General features: G+C 37.1%; 2 protein-coding genes across 8 annotated transcripts in view; one reads left to right on the top strand and one right to left on the bottom strand.

Moving 5' to 3' along the window:
- Positions 1-7248, top strand: part of POLR3G (RNA polymerase III subunit G) — a 103159-nt gene extending 95911 nt beyond the window's left edge. For all 7 annotated transcript variants that reach the window (XM_035714438.2, XM_025437557.3, XM_025437556.3 and 4 more), the window contains one exon: positions 4873-7248. In XM_035714438.2, the coding sequence (XP_035570331.1) occupies positions 4873-4959 (87 nt within the window). In that variant the 3' untranslated portion in view covers positions 4960-7248. The remainder of the gene's footprint in view (positions 1-4872) is intronic.
- A 2509-nt stretch (positions 7249-9757) lies between these two features.
- On the bottom strand, positions 9758-20361 carry LYSMD3 (LysM domain containing 3). The gene is made up of 3 exons (XM_025437550.3): positions 19852-20361; positions 16821-17083; positions 9758-11643 (listed from the first exon to the last, which is right to left on the bottom strand). The coding sequence occupies exons 1-3, from the start codon at positions 19877-19879 to the stop codon at positions 10981-10983; spliced, it is 954 nt and encodes a 317-aa protein (XP_025293335.1). The 5' UTR covers positions 19880-20361; the 3' UTR covers positions 9758-10980.
- Positions 20362-21974: the final 1613 nt, after the last annotated feature.

The following is a 21974-nucleotide window of genomic DNA, read 5'->3' as shown; positions in this document are numbered from 1 at the left end:
AGAATAAGTTGATAGGCAACCCTAAGTGGAAGTCCATAAGTGAAACAAATTGATAGATTATTTTAAGATTTATCTACATAAAAATTTAAATATGCCATTACTGTAATTAAGGACTTAGTCATTTAGGGTGTGAAGAGGAAATCCTTGGAATATCATCATGTTTCAAGCCCCAAAGTTCATATGGACCCTGCCAGAGAACAGTTATGATCTAACCTCAAGTATTTGACTGAGTTAGGACTTAGTAGTTTGGATTTGGGATTTCTAACTTCTAGAAACATGCATGGTGCATTTCAAAATAAGCTAGAGCAAATAAGGATATTTTTGAGCAGGGTAACTTTGTTGGTCACAGCATCTTTGGGACTTAGTAGATACCTCATACAGTAACCCTAGTTTCTTTCTCCTTTCTTCTCCATGGCAGTGAACTTTGTCTTCACTCCATTTTAGCCTCTCACAGGACAATGAATCTTTACTTTACCTGAAACTGCTATAACTATGAAATCGTTATTATTCATTTACATTAAATTTGGTTTGTTTTAGAATTTACATTAGTGTAAAGGGAGAGGTACAGATCCATTTTTATCTATTTCCAAATGGCTAGCCAGCTGCTAACCTCATTTATTAAATAAATTGCTTTCTTCATTGATTTGAAATTCCCCTGTATCAGCTATTAGATTTCCCACTTCTATTTAGATATATTTCTGGGACCTGATTTTTGAACTATCACTCTGCTGTTCCAATTAACAGAAGCTTCTGATTATTTGTTAATGTTTCTAGGGAGAATTTTCCTGAGTATTCTTTATTCTTCCAGATAAGTTTTAAACATTTTAAAACTAAACATGTCTTATTGTCTCCAACTTTCTTTCCAGATCATTCACTTTTTTATCCCTGCACTCTGATGTGATTGAGACTGCCAGACCTCTGATTCTCTATTTCCTCTTTACTAGTTCCCTGTCTCAATTTCCTTCCCTAAGGGGCCTAGACCCTTGCTCACCCTTAAGTGCTTCCTTGCCATTACTCTCATCCCTTGTCCTCTCAGCACATCCTTGAGAACAAGGTAACCTTTGATCAATTCCACTGTCTCCCCTCCAAACCACCTATTGAACTTTTCTGAGGAGTCACAGAAACTGATGCCACAAAAACAATACTCACTAGCCACTGTTGGCTGGCTCACATGCTGGTTTCTCTGTTTCTCTTATCAAGTCATTTGTCTACATCAGTTTAGATCATCCCTTTTCTTCGTAATCCCTCTCCTTGACTGCCTTTCTTAGTAGATAATACCTTCATACAGAAAATGAAGCCATATAGAAGGAACTCCCCTAATTTCATGTCATCTGCCTTCAAACTAAATGTCTTTCTTCCTCCCCCTTCGTTTTCAGTGGAAGAAGTAGCCTTCATTTTATTTGGAGCTAATTGTCTGGCCTTTGGGGGATCTATAATCCTTATATCCCTTCCTTTTTTCATATTTTCAGGGTTTTTACCTACTACTTACTGCTTCCATTCATGCATTAAAATATGTTCATCTTTCATTATAAAGTATGTTGCCCACATTCTCTTCCAGGTGTCCTGGTATCTCCTGGAAAGCCGCTTAGCTGGCTTCACTTGCTCACTCCTCCCTACCCTCCTCCATTTAGTTCTTTTTAATGTGATTTCCATGTACATGCCATTGAAATTATTGCCACCAAGTTCACCAATAGACAAATTTTAGTCCTTATTTCACTTTTCTGCAACATTTAACACTGCTCACAACTTCATTATTAAAATATTATTTCCTTTATTTAAATTCAACAGTTTAAGGCAATTATGGCATCAACTATATGCCAGGCATTGTGCTGCATGCCAAGACATAGGCAAACATTGTTCCTTTTCTTGCTTTTTGTGACACAACACTTCTTGTTTTTCTCCTATTTCTGGTACTTTTTCATGGTCTCTTTTGAGTTCTTCTCTTTCTAATCTTTAAATGTCAGTATTCTTCAGACTTCTTTGCTTGGATTTCCTTTTCTCTCTGCAATCTCCCTGACTGCATCCCTAGCCAAAATTTCAGTTGCCCTGTATATACACCTATTAGTCCTCATTTTTCTTCATTCACCGTATAATAATTGTACACCAAGCATATGCTTGGAATTGTACTAGGCAAGGGAAATATCAAGATAGATACAGTTCTCTCATCAGGGATATGGGTATAGTGAGGAGACATACTAGAAAGGAGACCCTTACAATACATTGAATAATGCTATAGTGTAATATAGTAGAGGATGCCATAGGGGTACGTAAGAGGGGCACCAAGCTCCGTTTTAGTGATATGAAAAAGATATCTCACAGAAGACAGTCTGAAGACTTAATCAGATCAAGATGAGAAATGGATGGGAAGAGACTTGCAGATAGAGGAAAGAGCACGGAGAAGTTTTGCAGGTGATGAGAGTGTAGCCTAACAGTGTGGACCAGGTAAGTCAATGTGGCTGGACTAGAGAGTCCAAGTGGGAGTATGTGGAGATGTGAAGCGGAAGAGACAAATACAGGATCTTAAATACCAGGCTGAGCAATAGGACTTTATCCTGCGGGCTATGAGGAGCCTTTGGAGCCTTTGAAGGGTTTAAAGCAGTGGAGTGATTTTATCAAATATTTGTATATTAGAAACCTTGGTTGCTTGGATTGGAAGGAGCCATGGTTAAATCATGCTTGAAAGCTTGTTGCTATGAACCAGTGATTCTCAACCAAGGTATATTTGGTAATATCTGGAAACATTTTTGGTTGTCCCAACTGGTCTTAGGGGTTGTGCCATGCTATTGTCTTTGAGTAGGTAGTGGCCTGTTTTCTAGACGAGACTGGCTTTTGGAATGCTCTGTTTATAAAGTCTGCTTGAGGTCAGCTCTGTTTATAAAGTCTGCTTGAGGTCTAGTAATTTCAGAATTCCATGTTAGGCTTTAGCAGAGTACTAAGCACAGTTTATATAAATGTATTTCATTCAAAACAAACAAACAAAACCTTTCCACTTTAATAAAGGATATAGGTTTTGGGTATGAGGCTGGGTGAGAGATGGAGAGGGAAGCTCAGTTAAAGACTTTCTAGATTTAAAATCATCTTGGCCCTTTTTAGCAATTAATGAAAAACTCATATTAACTAACTTACTGGACATATTGAGAATTTGATAAGCATTATTTTTGAAGAGTAAATGGAACAAATTATCTATGTAACACCTCTATGTAAAATGAGAGAAATGCAGACTTTTTCTTTCTTCGGTCTTTTGAATAATGTAATTAAAGAAAAAAGCAAGGGTTCAAATGAAAGCCAAGAACCATTTAAGCCATCAGTTTCAAGAAGTTCTCACTTTGTACCTGCATCAAGATTATTAACATCATGAAATTACCTAAGGTGAATGACTGAACATACTTGGAGGTGCTCACATCTGAAGCATAAGTTGTATATGCTTGATTTGGAATAGTGAGGTAACCTTCCAATCTCATTTACAAGATGATCTCATTTGAACTCTCAGCCATGCCACCCCTCCTCTGTACACTAGCTCCAGGCTACAGCCAGGCTTCTAGATGTTACTGGATTTCTCGGCACCAGAGAAACCACGCCATCTTCCTAGAGATGCTATGGAAACTTACTGGATACAGAAACTTACAGTGTTTAGGGAAGACAAAGTAATGAAATCTACATCTGAATAATATATCTTGCATTATTTATATAAATTTATATATTAAAAAATCCCACCATGCAGATACTAAAAAAGCTGATATCCAGATGACCTTTTCAGAATAGTCTCTATTTCTTACTCTATCATAATTCCTGCTATAGAGAGCAGAGATGTACAGATTAATTTTTTTATGGCAGATTTCAATGATGAATAAAAATCTAGTGATGAGTAAAATAAAAAAAACATAGACTTTATCACCCAGCTTTAACAATCATCAATTTATAGCCAGTCTTTCAACCACTCATTCATTCACCCAATCCACTCTCACTTCCATTCCCCATCCACCTTGGATTATTATAAAAAGCAAATCCTAGACATTGTATCATTTCATCCATAAATATTTCAGTGTGTATTAAAAAATTAGGGCTCTTTAACAACATCACACTATCATTATTACACCTAAGATGATGAATTTTTGTCTGAAAAAAGGTAATTTTCATTCCAATCAAAATCCAAATACAGCCCATACACTGCAGTTGGTTTTAAATTTCTAATCCACATCCAAAATGGATTTTTGAATTTTTGACAGAAAGCACAGAAATATCAGGAAGGAATCATTTACATGGATAAGTCTTCCCCAATCTTAATAATTAAGTTGTTCCCAGGTGCTTAGTTCTTCTTAACCTCAAGGAAACTGTGGGGCCCTCGATGGAATATGGCATTTTCTAGGTTTGATTTGGTGTCTGGAAGCCTGTTTTTTGATAGGAAGCAAAAATCCCTGTACTCGAGTTCAGTTACATGGCCTAATTGAAAACCTTTCTGGTGTAGTTTAATGAACGTTAACATAAATTGGCTGTTTCTTGAGCGTCTGTACATTTGTTTGGAGTGTTTAGTGGTTTAGCTAACTAAACCCCATGTGCCATCCTACTAAGGTGTAAGGAATTCCAGGTGTCTATTCTACTAAAGTGTAACGGAAATTCCTGCATTTTCTCTTAACTAGTTGGTGCCTAAAAACAGTAGGAGGTAATGGCCTTGTGGCAAGCAGCACAGGTGGATGGGAGTGAAAACTAATGTTTTTTTTTAAGCACGAAATAGAGACTTTTTAAGGTCTGTTTTATTACCCAGACTTGATATTGATAAACTTAAAGGGATCGCCTACCTTATATTTTTTAATAATTATCTTACTACTCATTCATTTTAATGTTTACTGAAGAATAATATATCATTTCACTTAGGAAAATGACTACATTAATTCATACTTTGAAGATGGAGATGATTTTGGTGCAGACAGTGACGACAACATGGATGAAGCAACCTATTAAGCTATGAAATTTCTCCAAAAATATCTTTCTGATACCACTTCTGAACATTTGGACAGCCTTGTTTTCTATTTCTGATATTTTTGTTCTTGTTTTGTTGGACAAATATTTGCTGTCAAAATACTCAGAACCACTTAGAGTTTACATACTGGTTATCTTACCCATTAGTCTCTGATACTGTCCCATTCCTTTTCAACACCTCTGTCATCTTATGTATTCAGATGGATTTTTTTGGTATCATTTCGATTTCAATGTGCCTAGAGTTTTTGCATCTTTTAATCTGTGTATTCACATTTGGACAAATTATTCTTGTTGAACTCGATCTGTTGTAAAACTGTTACTAGTCATCATAGTGGATTTCTGTCATCTGAAAGTTGACTTCATACTGCACAGAGAGCACTTTAAAAACAAAGAAACTTGAAGCTAATTTTCTTTTACTTTTGCATGGGTACGTTCTGTGCTGCATTAGGACTACAGAAACCTGAGCTCTTAACAATTGCACATTTTATGAGAGTGGAAGTTTTGTGATCAAAAACAGACACACACAGGAAAATGCTGATCTGAATGGTATGGGTTTCCCAGCTCACATCTCAGCCCTTAACAAAAACCTGGGATGAATATTAACAAATACTTGAATTTGGAGCCAACTCAGTACCATATATTGATTAATCATCCCACTATAAGTTTGATATCTTTGAATAGTTGGGCTTATGAAAAATTAAGATATCTTATTTGTATTTTACCAAAGTGTAGAGAAAGTGCTAGTCATATAAATCTCACTGCAGAATGCACATGTTTGAAATCTGTGAGGTGTAGTTGCTATTACTAAATTTCACCAGGACTCCTAGTTATCCAGCCGATTTATATAACAATGCAAAATGCAACTCAGGTCATTTTAAAATTAAGATTAATTTTTCTTGTTTCAATTAAAAACTGGCTCCCTTGCCTTATGTTTTGGCAGGGAAAATACCTAAGACCCCCAGCCTCCAAAGACACACAATTGCCAAAGATTTTCAGTGGAATTTGTATTATATATTTTTTAATGATTTATTAGTATTACTTTCCAAAAAGAATAAAGAAAATAATTTTTCCCCTTTAGGAAGATACTACCCATCACCCTCTAATCTTGAGAATCAAAGCGGTAGATTCTATTTCTACCTTTACTATTAGTCTCAACTTGAAAATGAGCTTGGTTAAGTTTTCTGTGCCTTAGTTTCCCCACCTGTAAACTATTTCCTATAAAAATTGCTTACACACTAAACAAAATTTGCCATGTGTATTCATTGATACCTTAACAGAAATGATCGCTTAGTTTGGTTTTTGCCCTCTAAAAAAGATGTGGCCTTAGTGACTGAAAACAAACTTTTGGAAAACTAACATGTTTTCCTCACAAAATATATTATAACCTGATTTTCCCATCTTATATTCTGGAGGGGAGGACTGAAGAAAATTTATATTGTCTTGGACCATTTTGTAACATGACTTTCTCAGGAAAAACATCACTTTCAATTTTAATACCTCCTCAGATAATTCAAGGTGGGTGTGAAGACCATTGTTAGTTCAGTGCTATATCAATCATATGTGCGTTACCTGTTGAAGTAAGCTTCTGGGGAATTTTAAATATTTTAAATGGAAAACATAAAAAGTCCATGTTAAAACAGCAATCTGCTGGACTTAAAAGGAGAAACTCAAATCAAGTTTCTAGTTGTGATGGGCAAATTACATCACTTAGGATTGTAAAGTAAGACATTGATGTTTTAGTCTCTTACCTCTTTAGTCTAATACCATTTAATTTATACAAACCTGATTTCAACGGCTCTGTTGACTTGCTTTAATATAAATCTGCAGATAACCCTGTGAATTGGTCAAATGCACTAAAGATCTAGGTATTTTTATTCCTAGCTCTCAATTTTGCCTCCAGTGTTAGTCCAGCAGATGGTAAGACAACCCATTTGGGCAAGGACTTGCTCCCAGGAGGCCCCAGCCATCTGCCTTAAGTGCAGGGTCTTCCCTCTTTGGAAGATCTTTTTTATAAGTTTAAAGTAGACTAAACGGTGAAGACAGGGAGTATTTAAAGGTTGCTTTACCAGTATGAATCTTGTCTTTCTGGCTTAAAATCTCAGAGACTGTGAAGTTAGTTATTCCACAAGAAGGTAAACTTTAATGCAGAGATAGCCTCCTGTATATAAAAAAGTACTTGTTGGTGAAGTGTCTTTAAAATTGCTATATTAACAGGCAAAATTGTTTTGTTGCTTATTTTTCTGTTTACACATTAAATTCTTACAAAACAAAGTTGTGTCCTTTTGTTTTATACAAACATTATTTTGAACCTCCTTAAATACGCTTGAGAAAAGTAATTTTACCTAATAACTATTTATTGAGCAAGTATGACAGTTACCAAATACTCTTGAATAAACCACCCACAAAAGAAAACTCTAGGTGATTAAAGTCGTGTTTACAAATAAAGAGATTTGGCAGAAGTATAATATTAGTGTGATCATTAGTATCACAGACTTACAGTGGATACAAGAGAATGCAAAGAAATTTAGAGGATCTTGTTAACCTTTCCATTCCTACCACATTCAAATGTAGTGTCAATGGCTTTGCCTTAATATGCTTAAAGCCTCTGGAGTTAGTAAAAGCTTTTTATTAAAATAGGAGTTTAAATACAATTTTAAGGGGAAAAAGGATTACATCACAAATTCCTCCAATAAATAAAACTTCAAACAACTTTTTCAATTACTTTTGCTGCTGGTAATTTAAAAAAGTATCCTTGAAGTGGAAAGGTTGTTTCATGATAAAATTTACATATAGAGCATTTTGTTAAATGCCCGACCCACAACTTGCTAAGCAGCCATGAACCAAGCCTCATAAAGTCTTCCCTGATATCGAAGAACATCCAAAGAATATCAATCTGAAATCTGTCTTCATCTGTGTCCTATAAATAATCCAGTGGACTTTATTTCTGTATGACAAGGGGGAATTCTATTTACCTTACACAGTATCTCTACATAAAATAGTTTTTAGAAAAGAAAACATGTTTGCTTTTATTCAATTAAATTCACCAGCTTCCATTTTAGACTGAATAATAAAATAGAAACTTTATTATATTTGCATATCTTTTAAAATATGAAAAATAAGGGGCAGAAAGTTTTAAAAACCAGTTTTACAGATGTACATGCTAATAATGTTCTACAATTGCATTTTGCATTTGTATAAAATACATCATACAAAAGATTTATAGTATTTGCATACATAAAAAGAATTAAATAAAGCATTCAGATATTTCTATTATCTAACAGTGCAATATGCACATACTTGGAAGAAAAATACTGATTTCCTGAGCAACGATGTTGTAATTCAAAATAAGAATGATACTCATCATAATGCACCATTTAAATACAGATTTCTAAAACCTCCACATTTACCCTGTAATGCTTTGACTGGATCCTGGCTTCATGATATTTCTGAAACACCCTTCATACTCCCATATAGGTAATTTTAGAAACAGATACCTTAAAAAGAACTAATTACTAAGTAGTGGTTCATTTAAAGAATTCTTGCTGAACAAGTGAGTACAGAAAAAGAAAAGCTTTAAAAAACAAAGTCCTTTGGAAAAGTTCATTTAATATCTTCTTTCTAATTCTAATACGGCCAGCAGACTGTATAATCTTTTAATCTGTCTTTTGAAAAACGAATTCCATACTTTTCTAGGAGTAGGATGGCAAAAACTTTAAACAGCATTCAACAGTTCAAAACAATCTTAACCATTTATACCCAGGTTTAAGAGAAATAATAATCTGTCCTAAAAATAGATTTTTCTTCATTTACAACTCCAATTTTTTAAACAAACCAAACAGAACGATTTGTTAGGATATATATAACATACATACCTTCTAATGTAAAGTGTCCAAGTAAATTCAAATAAGGGTTTCAACACAATTAAAACCCACAATATCAAATAATAACTTATTAAGTTTTACCAAGTCATCTGTATTTGCTATAAATTTTGATGTATACGAGTCGTTTTTAAAAGCTAAAATTATTCTAGAACTATTAAATGCTTAGGAAAATTTTTAAATGACCCTTAAAGATTAAATTCTAAAATTCTATATATATGACATATATAGAATTATAAAGAATTCAAAGATATAGAGAAGGGAAACTGCCTGATTGTGTCATAAGGATATGTTAAATTTCCTTCAAGGAACAGACACTGCAAGACAGAAATGGTTTTAAATCAAGTACATAGTACACTTCACCACTTTAAGTCACTTACTTTGGAAATCAGACCTATCACAATTTCAAAGTAGCACTAGCAAAAAGGAATTACTGACTCTGTGTTTTCATCAATTTGATGTAAACAAAGTTCTAAATTCTACCCTAAAATCCATTTTTCTTCCCTAAAACTTGATTTTTCGGCAAGTGTAATAAATACAATGTAAACTGACCAAGTTAACACTGAGCATAGATTAGAAAGATCATACATTTTTTTTAAGAAACCAAGGCACATTAAAATAATTTTTTAAATTCCAAATTAAAAGAGTTACTCAAAAAATGATTTTGCTACAACTTCTATATTAACATTTTTCATTAATTGTCTAAGGTCCTCTAATACATGCAAGGGCTTTAATTCTTGACTTCTTTGTCCTGTCTTTTTATGATACTTTCCTCCTGAAAGTACATGAAAACCTCATTTACCATACTTATTCACTCCTCCCCCTTTTTAAAAATCAATATTGGAGTTGCAAATATAAAATGACTGGTCAAAACCTGAAACTAGGAAATAATGCCCAGAAAATGAGGTGGTATTATATAACTTAAGATACATACTTTATTATACACAAAACAGACAATTCAGACTCCACCAAATCTTTCTTCTAATGAATCATTTTGGTTAACATTTTTAAAACACATACTTTATAAAACTAAATGATGGAAATCAGTAGGCAAATGATGCTTAGTTAGCCAAACTATGTCTGATCCCCGCAAATCTTAAGAAGTAGCACTATCAAGCCCTTTCAATTGATCCACACACCTCTGGCCTCTGTTCCCCAAATTAATGCTACAGTTCAGAGGGGAAAAAAAGGTCTAAGTTGGACATTTTCTCTTTGAAAACCAGGTTAACGGATCAAGAAATAATTTGTTACTGTTAATGCAAAAGGGCTCTTTCACCTTTGCTTTTGCTTATTAATCATTTTCTGCAACAGACCTGAGGCAGCCCATGAAAATCTGTTTTAATAAACTTATACTGTTGTGCTTGATAGTGAAGGTGGAGACGAACTTACACAGCATATGTTATGAATCCTGTTGGACCATATGAAATAATACTTAATTTTAATTCAATACTTAATTTTAATTCTAAAAATTGTATTAGCTTACGTAAAGCAATTATCATAAGGCATTAAATGTAATTAAGGCATGTTACTGCATGTAACACAGCAACAACTTATCACAGTATGTAAGGATTTATTTCCTAAATAATGCTAATTCGTCTAACACTTTTCATTAAAGAATTACAAAAGTGCTTTCAAATAACAGAGGCAAATATAATCACTTAAAAAACAGAAGCAGAGGCAGTGAGCTTTAAGAGACAAAGAATACTTTTAGGTCTTGACCCAATCCAGTGTTCTAGTGACCAAACGGCAACTTCTTAACTAGAATACATTATTTTGGGGACTTAAGCCAAAAAATAATTCCTTGGAAAATAAAACTTAAACATAACCAACCTTGAATAAGAAAAATGATGCATTTTCCAAGTTAAGAACTTCCTAGACCCATATTTAAATTCATTTCTGCTTTAAGCATTGATACAACAGATACATGGATTCACAACTCTCAATAACAACTAGCAACTGTAAGAATTTTATACTCAATTTGTAAATGGCTCCCCCAAAAGGGCAAAAAACAAAAGCATCTTCAATCTCCCTAACTTCTGCCCTTAAAGTGGTTATTGAATATAACTGATTCACCACACTCCAGATACACATGATCATTAACAATGTTATTATTATGAGCTAACTGCTATGTCTTGTGTTGAGCAGCAGGTGATTGAGAATCTTGACTATATAGTTTATGATCATGTTGGCCAAAGGGTATTCCTTTAGTTGGACCAATTCCATTTTCCATTTCTCTTTGTTGTGATGGAGGTGTCACTCCTGAATGCAAATGTGAAGAATCCATTGTTGAATGGTGACTAACATCCACTTTCGCTAAAATTTCATAATACAGTAAATAAAATACTGGCGTTATTATACCTACTATCAACATTATCACTACAGCTGTCCACCACCCTATTCCCCAGTCCGCTCCATAATAAGGATCCTTACGTTGAATGTTTTTGTTATCAGGTTCAAAACGTATCTGTTGTGCTGTTAAAGCAGATACCACCTCATTAAGATTCTCTTTTTTGGTGTCTGTACATTTTACTATTTGTTCTATGTCTCGGTCTACTTCTTTTAAAAAGTTATCAGCTGACTCACTGGAAGAAAGAGAATCATTAGGTGGCAAAATTTCCTGTTGTTCTGGAACATATTGAACAGATGAAGGACGTGAAGCCTGTCTTCCTTTTGGAGGATAAAGTGTTTCAGTCAATGAACTAAATTTTTTAACTGGTATTTTGATAGACCTAAGGGCAAAAAAGTCTTGATCGCTGATGAGATTGTTAACCCTCTTGATATCTGCTACCTGTTAAAAAAAAAAAAAAAGGCAACATTCAACTGAACTCTCCATCAAAATAGAGGTAGCAATAGTCATTTATCTTAGTTACTTTGGAAGGGAAAAAATAGTGGAGCTTAATTATTAGTAGTATTATCACACCCAGAGAGATTTTGTAGATAACAGTTCTACACCACTTTTGATCTACTAGTCTTAGGAAATCACTACTTACTTTTTACTATCACCCATGTATTATTAGCACTAATGGTAGGTATTTAAGTAGGTTGTGGGATCATTTGATATTTCTCTTTGTATATCATGCACAAATATCACACTTTCTATTGTTTTTAAACCATCTAGGAAGGAAGGATTACAAATATGTTCTTTCTTCCAGTCTGGCAATTAAAAGTGTAGGCAAATGTCAACTTACACTAAAACTACTGTATTTTATCAAAACTAAGATGCCATCAACTCTAAGATGTGCCATTATTTTACATATTGCTTAGGGGGGAAAAAACCAAAACACCAAATAATGAGGATGCCACCATTCCAATTTCAAGGATGTTAAAATGTTTGAAAAAACATGCACCTCAGGAATGATACTATAATTTATCTCCCTCACTTGTGTTGATAACATTTCCCCTAACTTCTCAGTGTTCATGCATTATTCAATTACCCCCAAGATCAGTCATTTTTTTCTAAGCTTTTTCTATATATTATATAATCTTCAACCTGTCTGTATATCCTATCCACCAGCCACTGTCAAGAGGGAGATCATGGGAGTGCTCCTCAATTACCAATTATAATGGTAGGCTCTCCCACCATCTTTAAGTGATTAGTCCCATTCATGATTTCTATCAATGGCTTAACCTAAGCCCTGATTATTTATCACCTGACTGATGTCAGAAAGGCAAAGTGAGTCTAGGATAAAACTTTTTTGGCTTGGTCAACTCAATGGATGATGCCATTTACTGAGATATGGAACACTCTGGAGGGAGAAAAGAAAATAAACGCAGACTTTATATATGCTGACTTTGAGGTGATTGAAATATCCAAGTGGGAGCTATCCAACAGACAGTTACAGGATGTTTGAAATTTAGAAGAATGATCTCAGGTAGAAATATAGATTTATGGATTGCCAGCAAAAATAGTAATTGAAACCACAAAAGTAGACAAGTTCACCAAAGAAGACTGGGAGAAAAAGGTGACATATAAAACATCTCTGAGAAATGTCAACATTTGAGGGATATATTGAATAAGAGAATTCATACCAGAGATTAAGAAAGAGTGGCCAAGGGGTGCCTGGCTGGTTTAGCAGGAGAGCATGTGACTCCTGATCTCAGGAGTTCGAGCCCCAAGCTGGATGTGGAGATTACTTTAAAATAAAATTAAAAAGAAAAAAAGAGTGGCCAAGAAACCAATATGACAGTAGTTAGAAGTATGGACTCTCTGGGTTTGAAGGATGGCTCTGACAACTTTCTAGCTATATGATCTGGGGCAAGTTGTTTAACCTCTCTGCAATTCAATTTCCATGTATGTAAAATGACCGTAATAACACTATCTACCAGATAGGGTTTTGCAAAGATTAATAAATTAAAATGTATGAACATTTAGAATAGTGATATATAGTGTGTTGTAATAACTCTAACATTTAGTATTTATATTTAATATATTAAGTATAATTAAATATTACTAGCAGGAAAATAAAAAAGATGCAAAATCAAGGAGGCTGAAGAGGGCTTTTAGGAGGAAATGAATGATGAACTATCAACTGCAGATTCCTGATCACAAAGTCCACTGAAGAATGAGAGCGTTCCTGGTTTTTTGGTTTTTTGTTTTTTTTTTAAAGATTATTTATTTATTCCCGAGAGACGGAGACAGGCAAAGGGAGAAGCAGGCTCCCCACAAGGAGCCGGATGTGGGACTCTAACCCAGGACCCTGGGACCACACCCTGAGCAGAAGGCAGCCTCAACCACAGAGCCACCCAGGCATCCTGAAGAATGAGAGTTCCTGTTGGAAAAATCAATTCCCTGGAAGTGTACTGTGTGGAAGGAGGATGGAGGGAGGATTCAGAGTAACTATATGAGACAATAAGGAAAAAGGATGCTTTCAAATTTACAACCTCAAGACTTTTTTTCTTAGAGCAAATAAAGATTCATTTGATAAACCCCAAAGTCTGACCCCATTCTCTTTAAATGTTCATTTGTTTGATATTGTCTATTCTATTAACTGCTTCATATTGTTTTTAAACCAGGCTTCCAACTTTTAGTAGTCTACCTAGGTTCTCACTCTGAATATCCCTGTTATTTTCTTTTATACTGACTTCCTTGTTGCATTCAGGATTCCAACCTTGAACTTTGTCCTCTTGTCACTGTTTTATGACATATGTTTATGACATATATGGCATTATGTTTAGTAACGTCTAATACTGAGTACTTATAAGTGGAATACAGCACTAAGTACTCTGAAGTGAAAAATCCTGGAGTGCCTGGGTGGCTCAGTAGGTTGCAAGCATCTGCCTTCAGCTCGCATCATAAACCCAGGAACCTGAGATCAAGCCTTGCATCAGGCTCCCTGCCCTGTGGGAAGCCTGCTTCTCTGTCTCCCAGCTGCTCCCCTTGCTTGTGCTCACGTGCTGTCAAATAAACAGAATCTTTAAAAAATAAATAGAGAAATCTTTTTGTAAGGTTCACCATTTTCGCTGGTTGAGCTCCTGGCAAAAGGGAGCACTGTTTAACTCCCTGTTATGTCAATTTTCCCTACTGTGGATAGTGCCTTCTTTTCTCTAATGGTAAGCTAACTGCCCTTTCATCATTCTTCATTTTCAACGAGGAACCAGCTAAAACATCTTGGGAATACCCCCAAATGATGTTCTGTAAATTTCTCTATACTTACTGCACATATTTTAGTCTAAGCCCTGATCAATCTTCACTTGAATCATTCCACTAACCGTCTCATTGGGTCCCCTCCAACTTGCCAGCAGGCTTCCCTACCATTTTGCAGCACTCTTTAAAACTCTGTAATGGTGTTCTTAACTACACAGATCAAATTTTTCCTCAGGTAACACAAAGTGCTTCTTCCCATCAGTCTATGCCACTCATTTCTGGAAAAATGAGTGGAAATCTATTAAATTTCCTCTGTTGTTCTTATTTTCTCCTATACCTTTCTCTTTATATACTCATACAGTTATATACTTTTTCTTGTTCACCTCATTTGAAATATGACCTATTTTTAATCATTGAGATGGCATTTCAAACTTGTATTCTTCTAAGATAATTTAAAAGGTTCATTAAAGGAAAACCTATGTCTTTCTCTAATAAAGCTATTGGACCACATTCTTCTCTTGGACCTCCACTTTGATAATTTTAGCCTTATCCCTAATTTTAAATCTTGATTACTTTCTATCAACTTTCTTAAACATTTTCTATAACTTATTTACTTTCTAAAGCACATTCTGTAACTTTTCTACAAACATGTATCACATGGTTATTTATGCTAAAAAATGAAATCAGATATACTAAGACCTCATAATAAATAGTGTTGCTATATGTGAACAAGTTGCAACCCCCCAATCTAGCTCTTATTACCTCATCAAGAAATGCATTCCAATAAAATACTTTATTAAATTTTTAAATAAATATATATCTGTTTTGATCAGCTGAATTGCAATAATTACCCTATTCAGAGAAAAATAATACACAAAACTTCATGGCCAGAGGAAATTTTTAAAAATTCAATTTAAATTTACATATATTGTAAATATTTACATATTTATTGTATAAATAAATTTATAAATATATGTTTCTATTGCAGAGAACTATGACAGATAACCAATAAAAGGCTTTCAAGTACAAAAATATAACACATCATGAAAGACTGGGGGGGGGGGAGGATAAAAATACTAATCAAGGAGAAAAAGGAATGATAAAAATTTCATGCTATTAAAAAAGTGCATATAGGGTGCCTGGGTGGCTCAGTGGGTTGAGCATCTGACTCTTGGTTTTGGCTCAGGTCAGGATCTCATGAGTCATGAGGTTGACCCCTTGTCTGGTTTCCCACTGGGCAGGGAGTCTGTTGGAAGGTTCTCGCTCTCCTACTCCCTCTGCCCCTCCCCCCACTCATGTACTCTAAAATAAATTCTTTCTTTAAAAGTACATTTAAAGAGTTTTCTAACGGTCATATTTTTAAATATCAATATTGACAACATTCTGGAAATTATATCCTTTAAATCATTAAAAAGTATTTAAGCTTCCTTTAAAATGTGTAAGGTGATACACAGTATGTACATTTCAAAATTCTGCTGGAAGTATGAGAAAAGAATGTTTGAAAAAATATTCTAACAATTTCCATATAAATGTGTTCACGTGAAAAGATTTCATGCTAAGGATGCAAGATGGACATAATGACATATATAAAATGGGTTTAATGTTACTGAAATAAAAATACACCTTTCCTTCTATCTATCAATTCTACTTTTGGGAATCTATTCCACAAAAATAAAGGTACCACCCTTTAAAGATAGAGCTGTGATGATATTCACCACACTATTCAAAACATGGGAGAAAATCCCGACTATGTTATAGAACAGCTTCATAATTATGATACGTTCATACCATGCAATATTATATAGCTACATAAAACATAAGTTAGATTTGTAAGACAATAAAGGGATGTCCATGATATACTAAGAAATGAAAAAGGCAACTTGAAGAGTAATAGACATAAAAATAAACCAATTTTTAAAAACAAAATCACCAATGCCCCAAGTGGTTTAAATATATGTAAATATTTATACTTATGTACGTATTTTACTTCTATAAAGCACAAAAAAAGGAATGAAATACCTTATATATATACGTATTTTACTTTTATACAGCACAAAAAAGGTATGAAAAGAAACACACCAAAGTGTATCATTTCAGGAGCTGAGGAAGAGAAAAACTTTTCCTTATGTATTTCTATATTCTCTTACAACTTGAGTAAGGAGGAGAGATAGCACAATTAGGTGTTTTTCAATACTGAAAACAGAATCAAGAATTTAATTACAGTAATCACTTAAAAATGTAAAAAGTAACATCTACCAACATAATACAGATTTCTATGGGAAAAAGGGGAAAAACAAGATAAAAGAGCACAAAACTTATTTGTTTGTGCTAATGAACAAATTATTTTGGACGGCATTATCCAAAATCAAATTAAGACTTACCGTACAACAGTACTGAAGGGCTATTGCATTTAAAGTATCTCCTTCCTGTATATCTTTTGTTAATACTATAATGTCATCAAGTCTATCTCTTGATGTACTTCTTCGGATTTTCTCTTTTCCTCTGGATCGAAGCTCATATACTTCAGCATCCTCCTCCAACACATCACTGTCTGTACAATTTCCAAATGCATGTACTTGACCACTTGAATGAACTCCTGGAAGAGGAAAACTACGGTTCTGATGTCTCCCTGCCATGTCAAAATCTGAGGAGGAAAGAAGGCAGAAAAAACTTTAGAATGTGCCTCATCCATTTAACTGAGTTACAAGAATCTTATATTCAGGACCCCTTTTTAAAAAAAAGAATGATTTTAGTTATTTAAAAATTTAGGTTGAAGTTTTACAGATGTTAAACTGCAATTAACATCTGACAGCAGAGACAATGGTACAGGAAGAAGAGGTAATTCATTCTTACAGACTATCCCAAAACATGGGGGTGATAAACATTTTCACAAAAGTAAATTGCTATTTTTTTAAGGTTAAAAAGCTAAGCTCCTTTATTCTGAATATGAATAAAATTAAGGAAATATTTTTGTATTATTAAAAACCTGTGATCATATACTACAATTTATAGTTCTGATGGACCTAAAGAATGTTTTATATGTACAAACACAACACTTTAATGAACCCGAATATCCTGGCTTGTTCTGCATTTTAAGTGCTTGTGGGATTGAAATATCTTTTTTATTACCTCCCTACCTCCCTGCATCACAATGACTTCAGTATTTTTTTTTACTTCAGTATTCATAATTAGTACAGTATGTGCCTTCATATAGGTCATAATTTTGCCCTCAACCAAGGATTCTTATTCCTTGGAAGCTTTTCACCAACCTCTATCAAAGTCCTTGTCCAACTCAATTTATGGTCCATAAAGACTGAACAAATTTTATGTCACTACATCCATTTCAGAAAAGACATTCTAAGACCAAGCACTGACTTAAGGGAAAGGCATACATCAATGAATACTTTTTGCTTACTGGCACAGGCACTCTCCACTCCCCTTCATCAAGCTGAACTGGTTCTCATTAAAAACAGATGTAACAAAAACATATAAAAACTAATTCCACATTCCCAGTGCTAGCTTCATATTAATTGTTCACATAAGAAAGGACCTAGATTGCTTTCAGTTATTGTTTTGAAAGATGGAAAGAAGTAGACAAGTAGTGAAAGGCATTTTGGACATAAAATGTCCAAATTAATTATGAATTAAGACTTCATACTGTGACTTAGACTGAAGAGAGGTAAGACATTAAGGATCATGCCAAGATTTCTGATTTGCATCACTGAGTAAATGGTGATGCCATTCTCTAAAATACCGTACACTGGAAGAAAAGCTGGGGGGGGGGGGGGGGAGGCTGAACAATAAATCATAAATTCCTCTAATATAGCCCCAAAGAATACCAAATAGCCAAGTGGGCTATAGAGTCAAATTCAGAAAGGGTTAGAAATATAATTTCCTGGCTCATGTGCATTGGTAGAAACTGAAGCTGTGTGGGTATAGATGAGATTACCTAAATAAAGTATAGAATAAGAAGGGGTGAAGACAGCCTTGAAGAGTTGCTACATTTGGTATGTGAGTGAAGGAAAATCAGCCTGCAAAGAAGATAGAACAGGCTATTCAGAAGAGGAAGAAAGCATCAAAACAATGTGTCATGGAAGGCAAGCCCAAAGGGTGTCTTAAAGGACTTCGTTCAGTTGAAAATACTACAGACAAATACCAAGTGAAAAAGAAAACAAACACCCTTCAAAAGTCTGAATTTGTAATATGGATGACAACAGATTACATTCTGCATGTAGGCACATACATATATAATTAACGAACTATTTAATTCATTGAATTTATTGATTGTTGACTCCAACCCCTGAAAACCAGTTTCTAATCCTGCTCTACAGTAACACTGGATTGCTTTTAAAACCCACGGATTTCTATGAGGGTAACACAGACAACTAATAACTAATTATTAAGTAGACTATTTCACCCATCCGCACCCCCTCGGGTACTCTTACCGTGAACTGGGGTTCCTAAATTCACAGCCACCAAACTGAAGAAAGTTACCAACACTGTACATCTCTAAAGCAGTTTTAAGTCCTGATCACACCTATTCCTTCATGGAATTCTAAGTGACAAGTCTAACAAGTTTAAAGACTAAACTTGTTATCAACTTGTTATACCGTAATTCACAATGCTTTATTTTTAATTTTCAAGAAGTTGAAAAAGAATCTCCCCTTCACCTAAAATGGGTAATAGTTTTATTTCCACTTATTTAACCAGGTCTTTTCTATCTTGTGTTTTTAGTGTCGGAAATGTCTGTGAATCCTGTGCATTCGTAGGCAAAACTTTACAGTCATGTACATTTTTCTGGGGGGAAAGGGGGTTAATATTTGTTTTCCTGTTCTCAGAGGAGGGGTTTTATGATTTTAAAAATTTAAGAGCCATCTAATATACAGCAATTTGCACGTGGTTATACTGACACACGTAGGCTGCCCTTTTAGACTGTCTCCCTAATTATTCGTTCTTAGAATACCAAACTGGCTTGGAGTGGCTGAAATCCACTGAGCAATGCCCAAAAGCCATTTTACACATTTGTATCAAACTTTCTCCGTGGTGCACCGCTACATAATACTTAAAAGGCTAGCACTTCATCTCATCATCTCTTCACGCTCCTGTGTAATCAAATGCAAGCAGCGGAGCCCCACAAACTGGGTACCTTTCTCTGAATAACCAAAAACTGGCTGCGCCTCCGAGCGAAGCGGAAAAGCTAGATTCCGGCGCAAGCAGGTAATTACCTAAGCCAACCACACACAGGTTACAAAGGGCACAGTACTCAAGTCATCGGGCTCGATTTTCTTCAACCTGTCTTAATTCTCTTAGAGGTAGGAAAAAATGCACGAACTCTCTCTTCTGAAAACTGAGGGGGGGGGGGGGACCAACCCTGCATGCTGCCTAGATTTCCAAGCAGTCGCAAAAACTTACGCAATGGATACGTTGCTAAATAAAGCATCCATCAGCTCGCTCTGAACTGAGAGTGGCTTCCCACACACCTTCGTTATCTGCAGCGGCTGCTGCCGGGTGTTTCGCTTCGGTTTCCCTTAAGCAGAGAGCAATAAAGGGGCCGCAGGGCGCGAGCGGCCCCGCACCGCGATACCATCACAGGGGCTGCATCCGCCTGGGCCAATCCAGTTTTTAAAGACTTCACTTCCCGCTCCTCCGTCCTCCTCCACTGCACGCACCTAGGGGCCTTATTTCTGTCTACTCCTCGAGATGACCTCAGATTTTCATGTCACGCCGTGTATTCAGCATCAACAACACGTTGTGTGGGGAAAAGAAAGCGCTTAGGTTCCAAACGCGGCGACCCGGGAATCCGGCAGGTGGGAGGAGTCCTTCCTCCGGGCCTCAGTTTCCCCGAGAGTGTGACGAGGGGCTTCGGTGCGGCCGCGCCGCGAAGGTCGACCCCGCCCCGGGAGCCGAGCTCCGTGTGGCCGCCGCGGCTACACCTGCGGCCGCAGGCTCCGCGCCATCTCCCGCGAGAGCGCAGCGGGGGCCGGACCCCCCCCCCGCCCCCCGCACCCCGCGACCTCTCGCCGCCATCTTTACCTGCTCCGTTAGCAGCGGGGACGCACCAGGGAGCCAGCTGCCAGGTCCGCCGCCGCGGCTCCAGACCCGGGCAGACTCATGACCGAGCCTCCGCCCGGGGCCGTCCCGCGTCCCCGGCCACCACCGCCGCCAACGTCTCCGCCTTCCGGGCCGTGCGCCGCCGCCACGTCCGCAAACCTGCCGTGCGTCATCGCGTCAAGTGGGCGGAGGTGGGAAGCGGTGGAGGAGGAGGGCGGAGGTGGGGAGGGGCGGGGAAGGAGGCAGAGGGAGGGGACGCGGGGCGAGGACCGGAGCAGGCGGGAGCTCCCCCAGCCTCGGGCTGCGCCGGGCGCGCAGGCGCAGGGAGGCCGGCGGGGGCCCGACTTCCGGCCCCGCCCGCGTTTCCTCCCCGATGCCCCGCCCCTTCCGCCCCCGGGAGCGGCGCGGCGCGGCGGGCGGAGCCGGAGGGCTTCCCGGAGACCCCGGGGCGCGCGGGCTGCGCCTTTGTCCCTCGCCCCACTGACTGTCTAGGAAATACGCGGCCGCGGGGGGCCGGGAGGAGGGAGGTTCTTAAGGGCTTGACGGCGTTGTTGTACATCTCTTCCTGCTCTGCATCTGGAGGCTTCTGTAGAGTGGAGGACTGAGCCCCGCAGCTCGGTGTTGACATCCGTGTTTTGGCAAATTGCGCCTTGCTGCTTCTTCCTGTGGAAGCTTCTCGATGTGCGGAAGAGGCCACATACTGGAGAGAAGTCTGGCTGGCGGGGTAGGGTGGCTGCAGTCTTTGCGTTTATAGGCGAGGAGAGTGAGCCCCCTAGAGTCCGGCCCCGGGAGAGCTGGGCCCTCAGGCTTGCTCTTCCCCACGGACGCGACGCTTCTCTGCAGGCTGTTAGCTCACTTGGTTTTGAAAATTAACTGAAAGTCGCAAGTCTGTGAAACCAGTCTGTTAAATCGCAAAACTCACGACTTCGTACGTTAGTTTTCTCAAATTTACTAAAGGAGTACGATCATCTGTTTGAACCTACGTAAGTGACGTAAGGCGTTTTAGTGACGTAAGGCGTTTTAGTGACGTGCGCAGCGTTTCCCGATGTTGACGTCACAGACTTTGCAGACTTGGGTGACTGGCATCTTACGAGGATGTACAGGTTAGGCCCAAACAGCTGCAGGTGCAGGGTGCAGAGCGCTTGTTTTCAGAACGTCTGGGTTATTTATGCATCACGAATATTTATGCATTAGGAAGCTCTGTTTTAAATTACTTTCAAAGAGTTTGTTTTTGCTTGCTGGGAAAATGCCTTCCGCAAAGTTTAGGAATTCTGCACTGCAGTGTTTTTCTTTTATTTAAGGAGATAGGCACTGGGGTCCACAATGCTACAAAAAGAACTGCAGGAGAAGACTTTTTTTTTTTTTTTTTTTAAGTTTGTTGGAGCTGTTCTGTGTGCTGTTGCCCTTGTGACACCCGTCTGTAACCATTTATCACGGAGACGTTTTCTCATCAGTAGACAAAAGATATATTCCCTACTTGATAT

This window comes from Canis lupus, chromosome 3, assembly GCF_003254725.2.
Source record: "Canis lupus dingo isolate Sandy chromosome 3, ASM325472v2, whole genome shotgun sequence".
Classification (NCBI taxonomy): Eukaryota; Metazoa; Chordata; class Mammalia; order Carnivora; family Canidae; genus Canis; species Canis lupus.
This window is presented reverse-complemented; position numbering and strand designations above follow the sequence as displayed.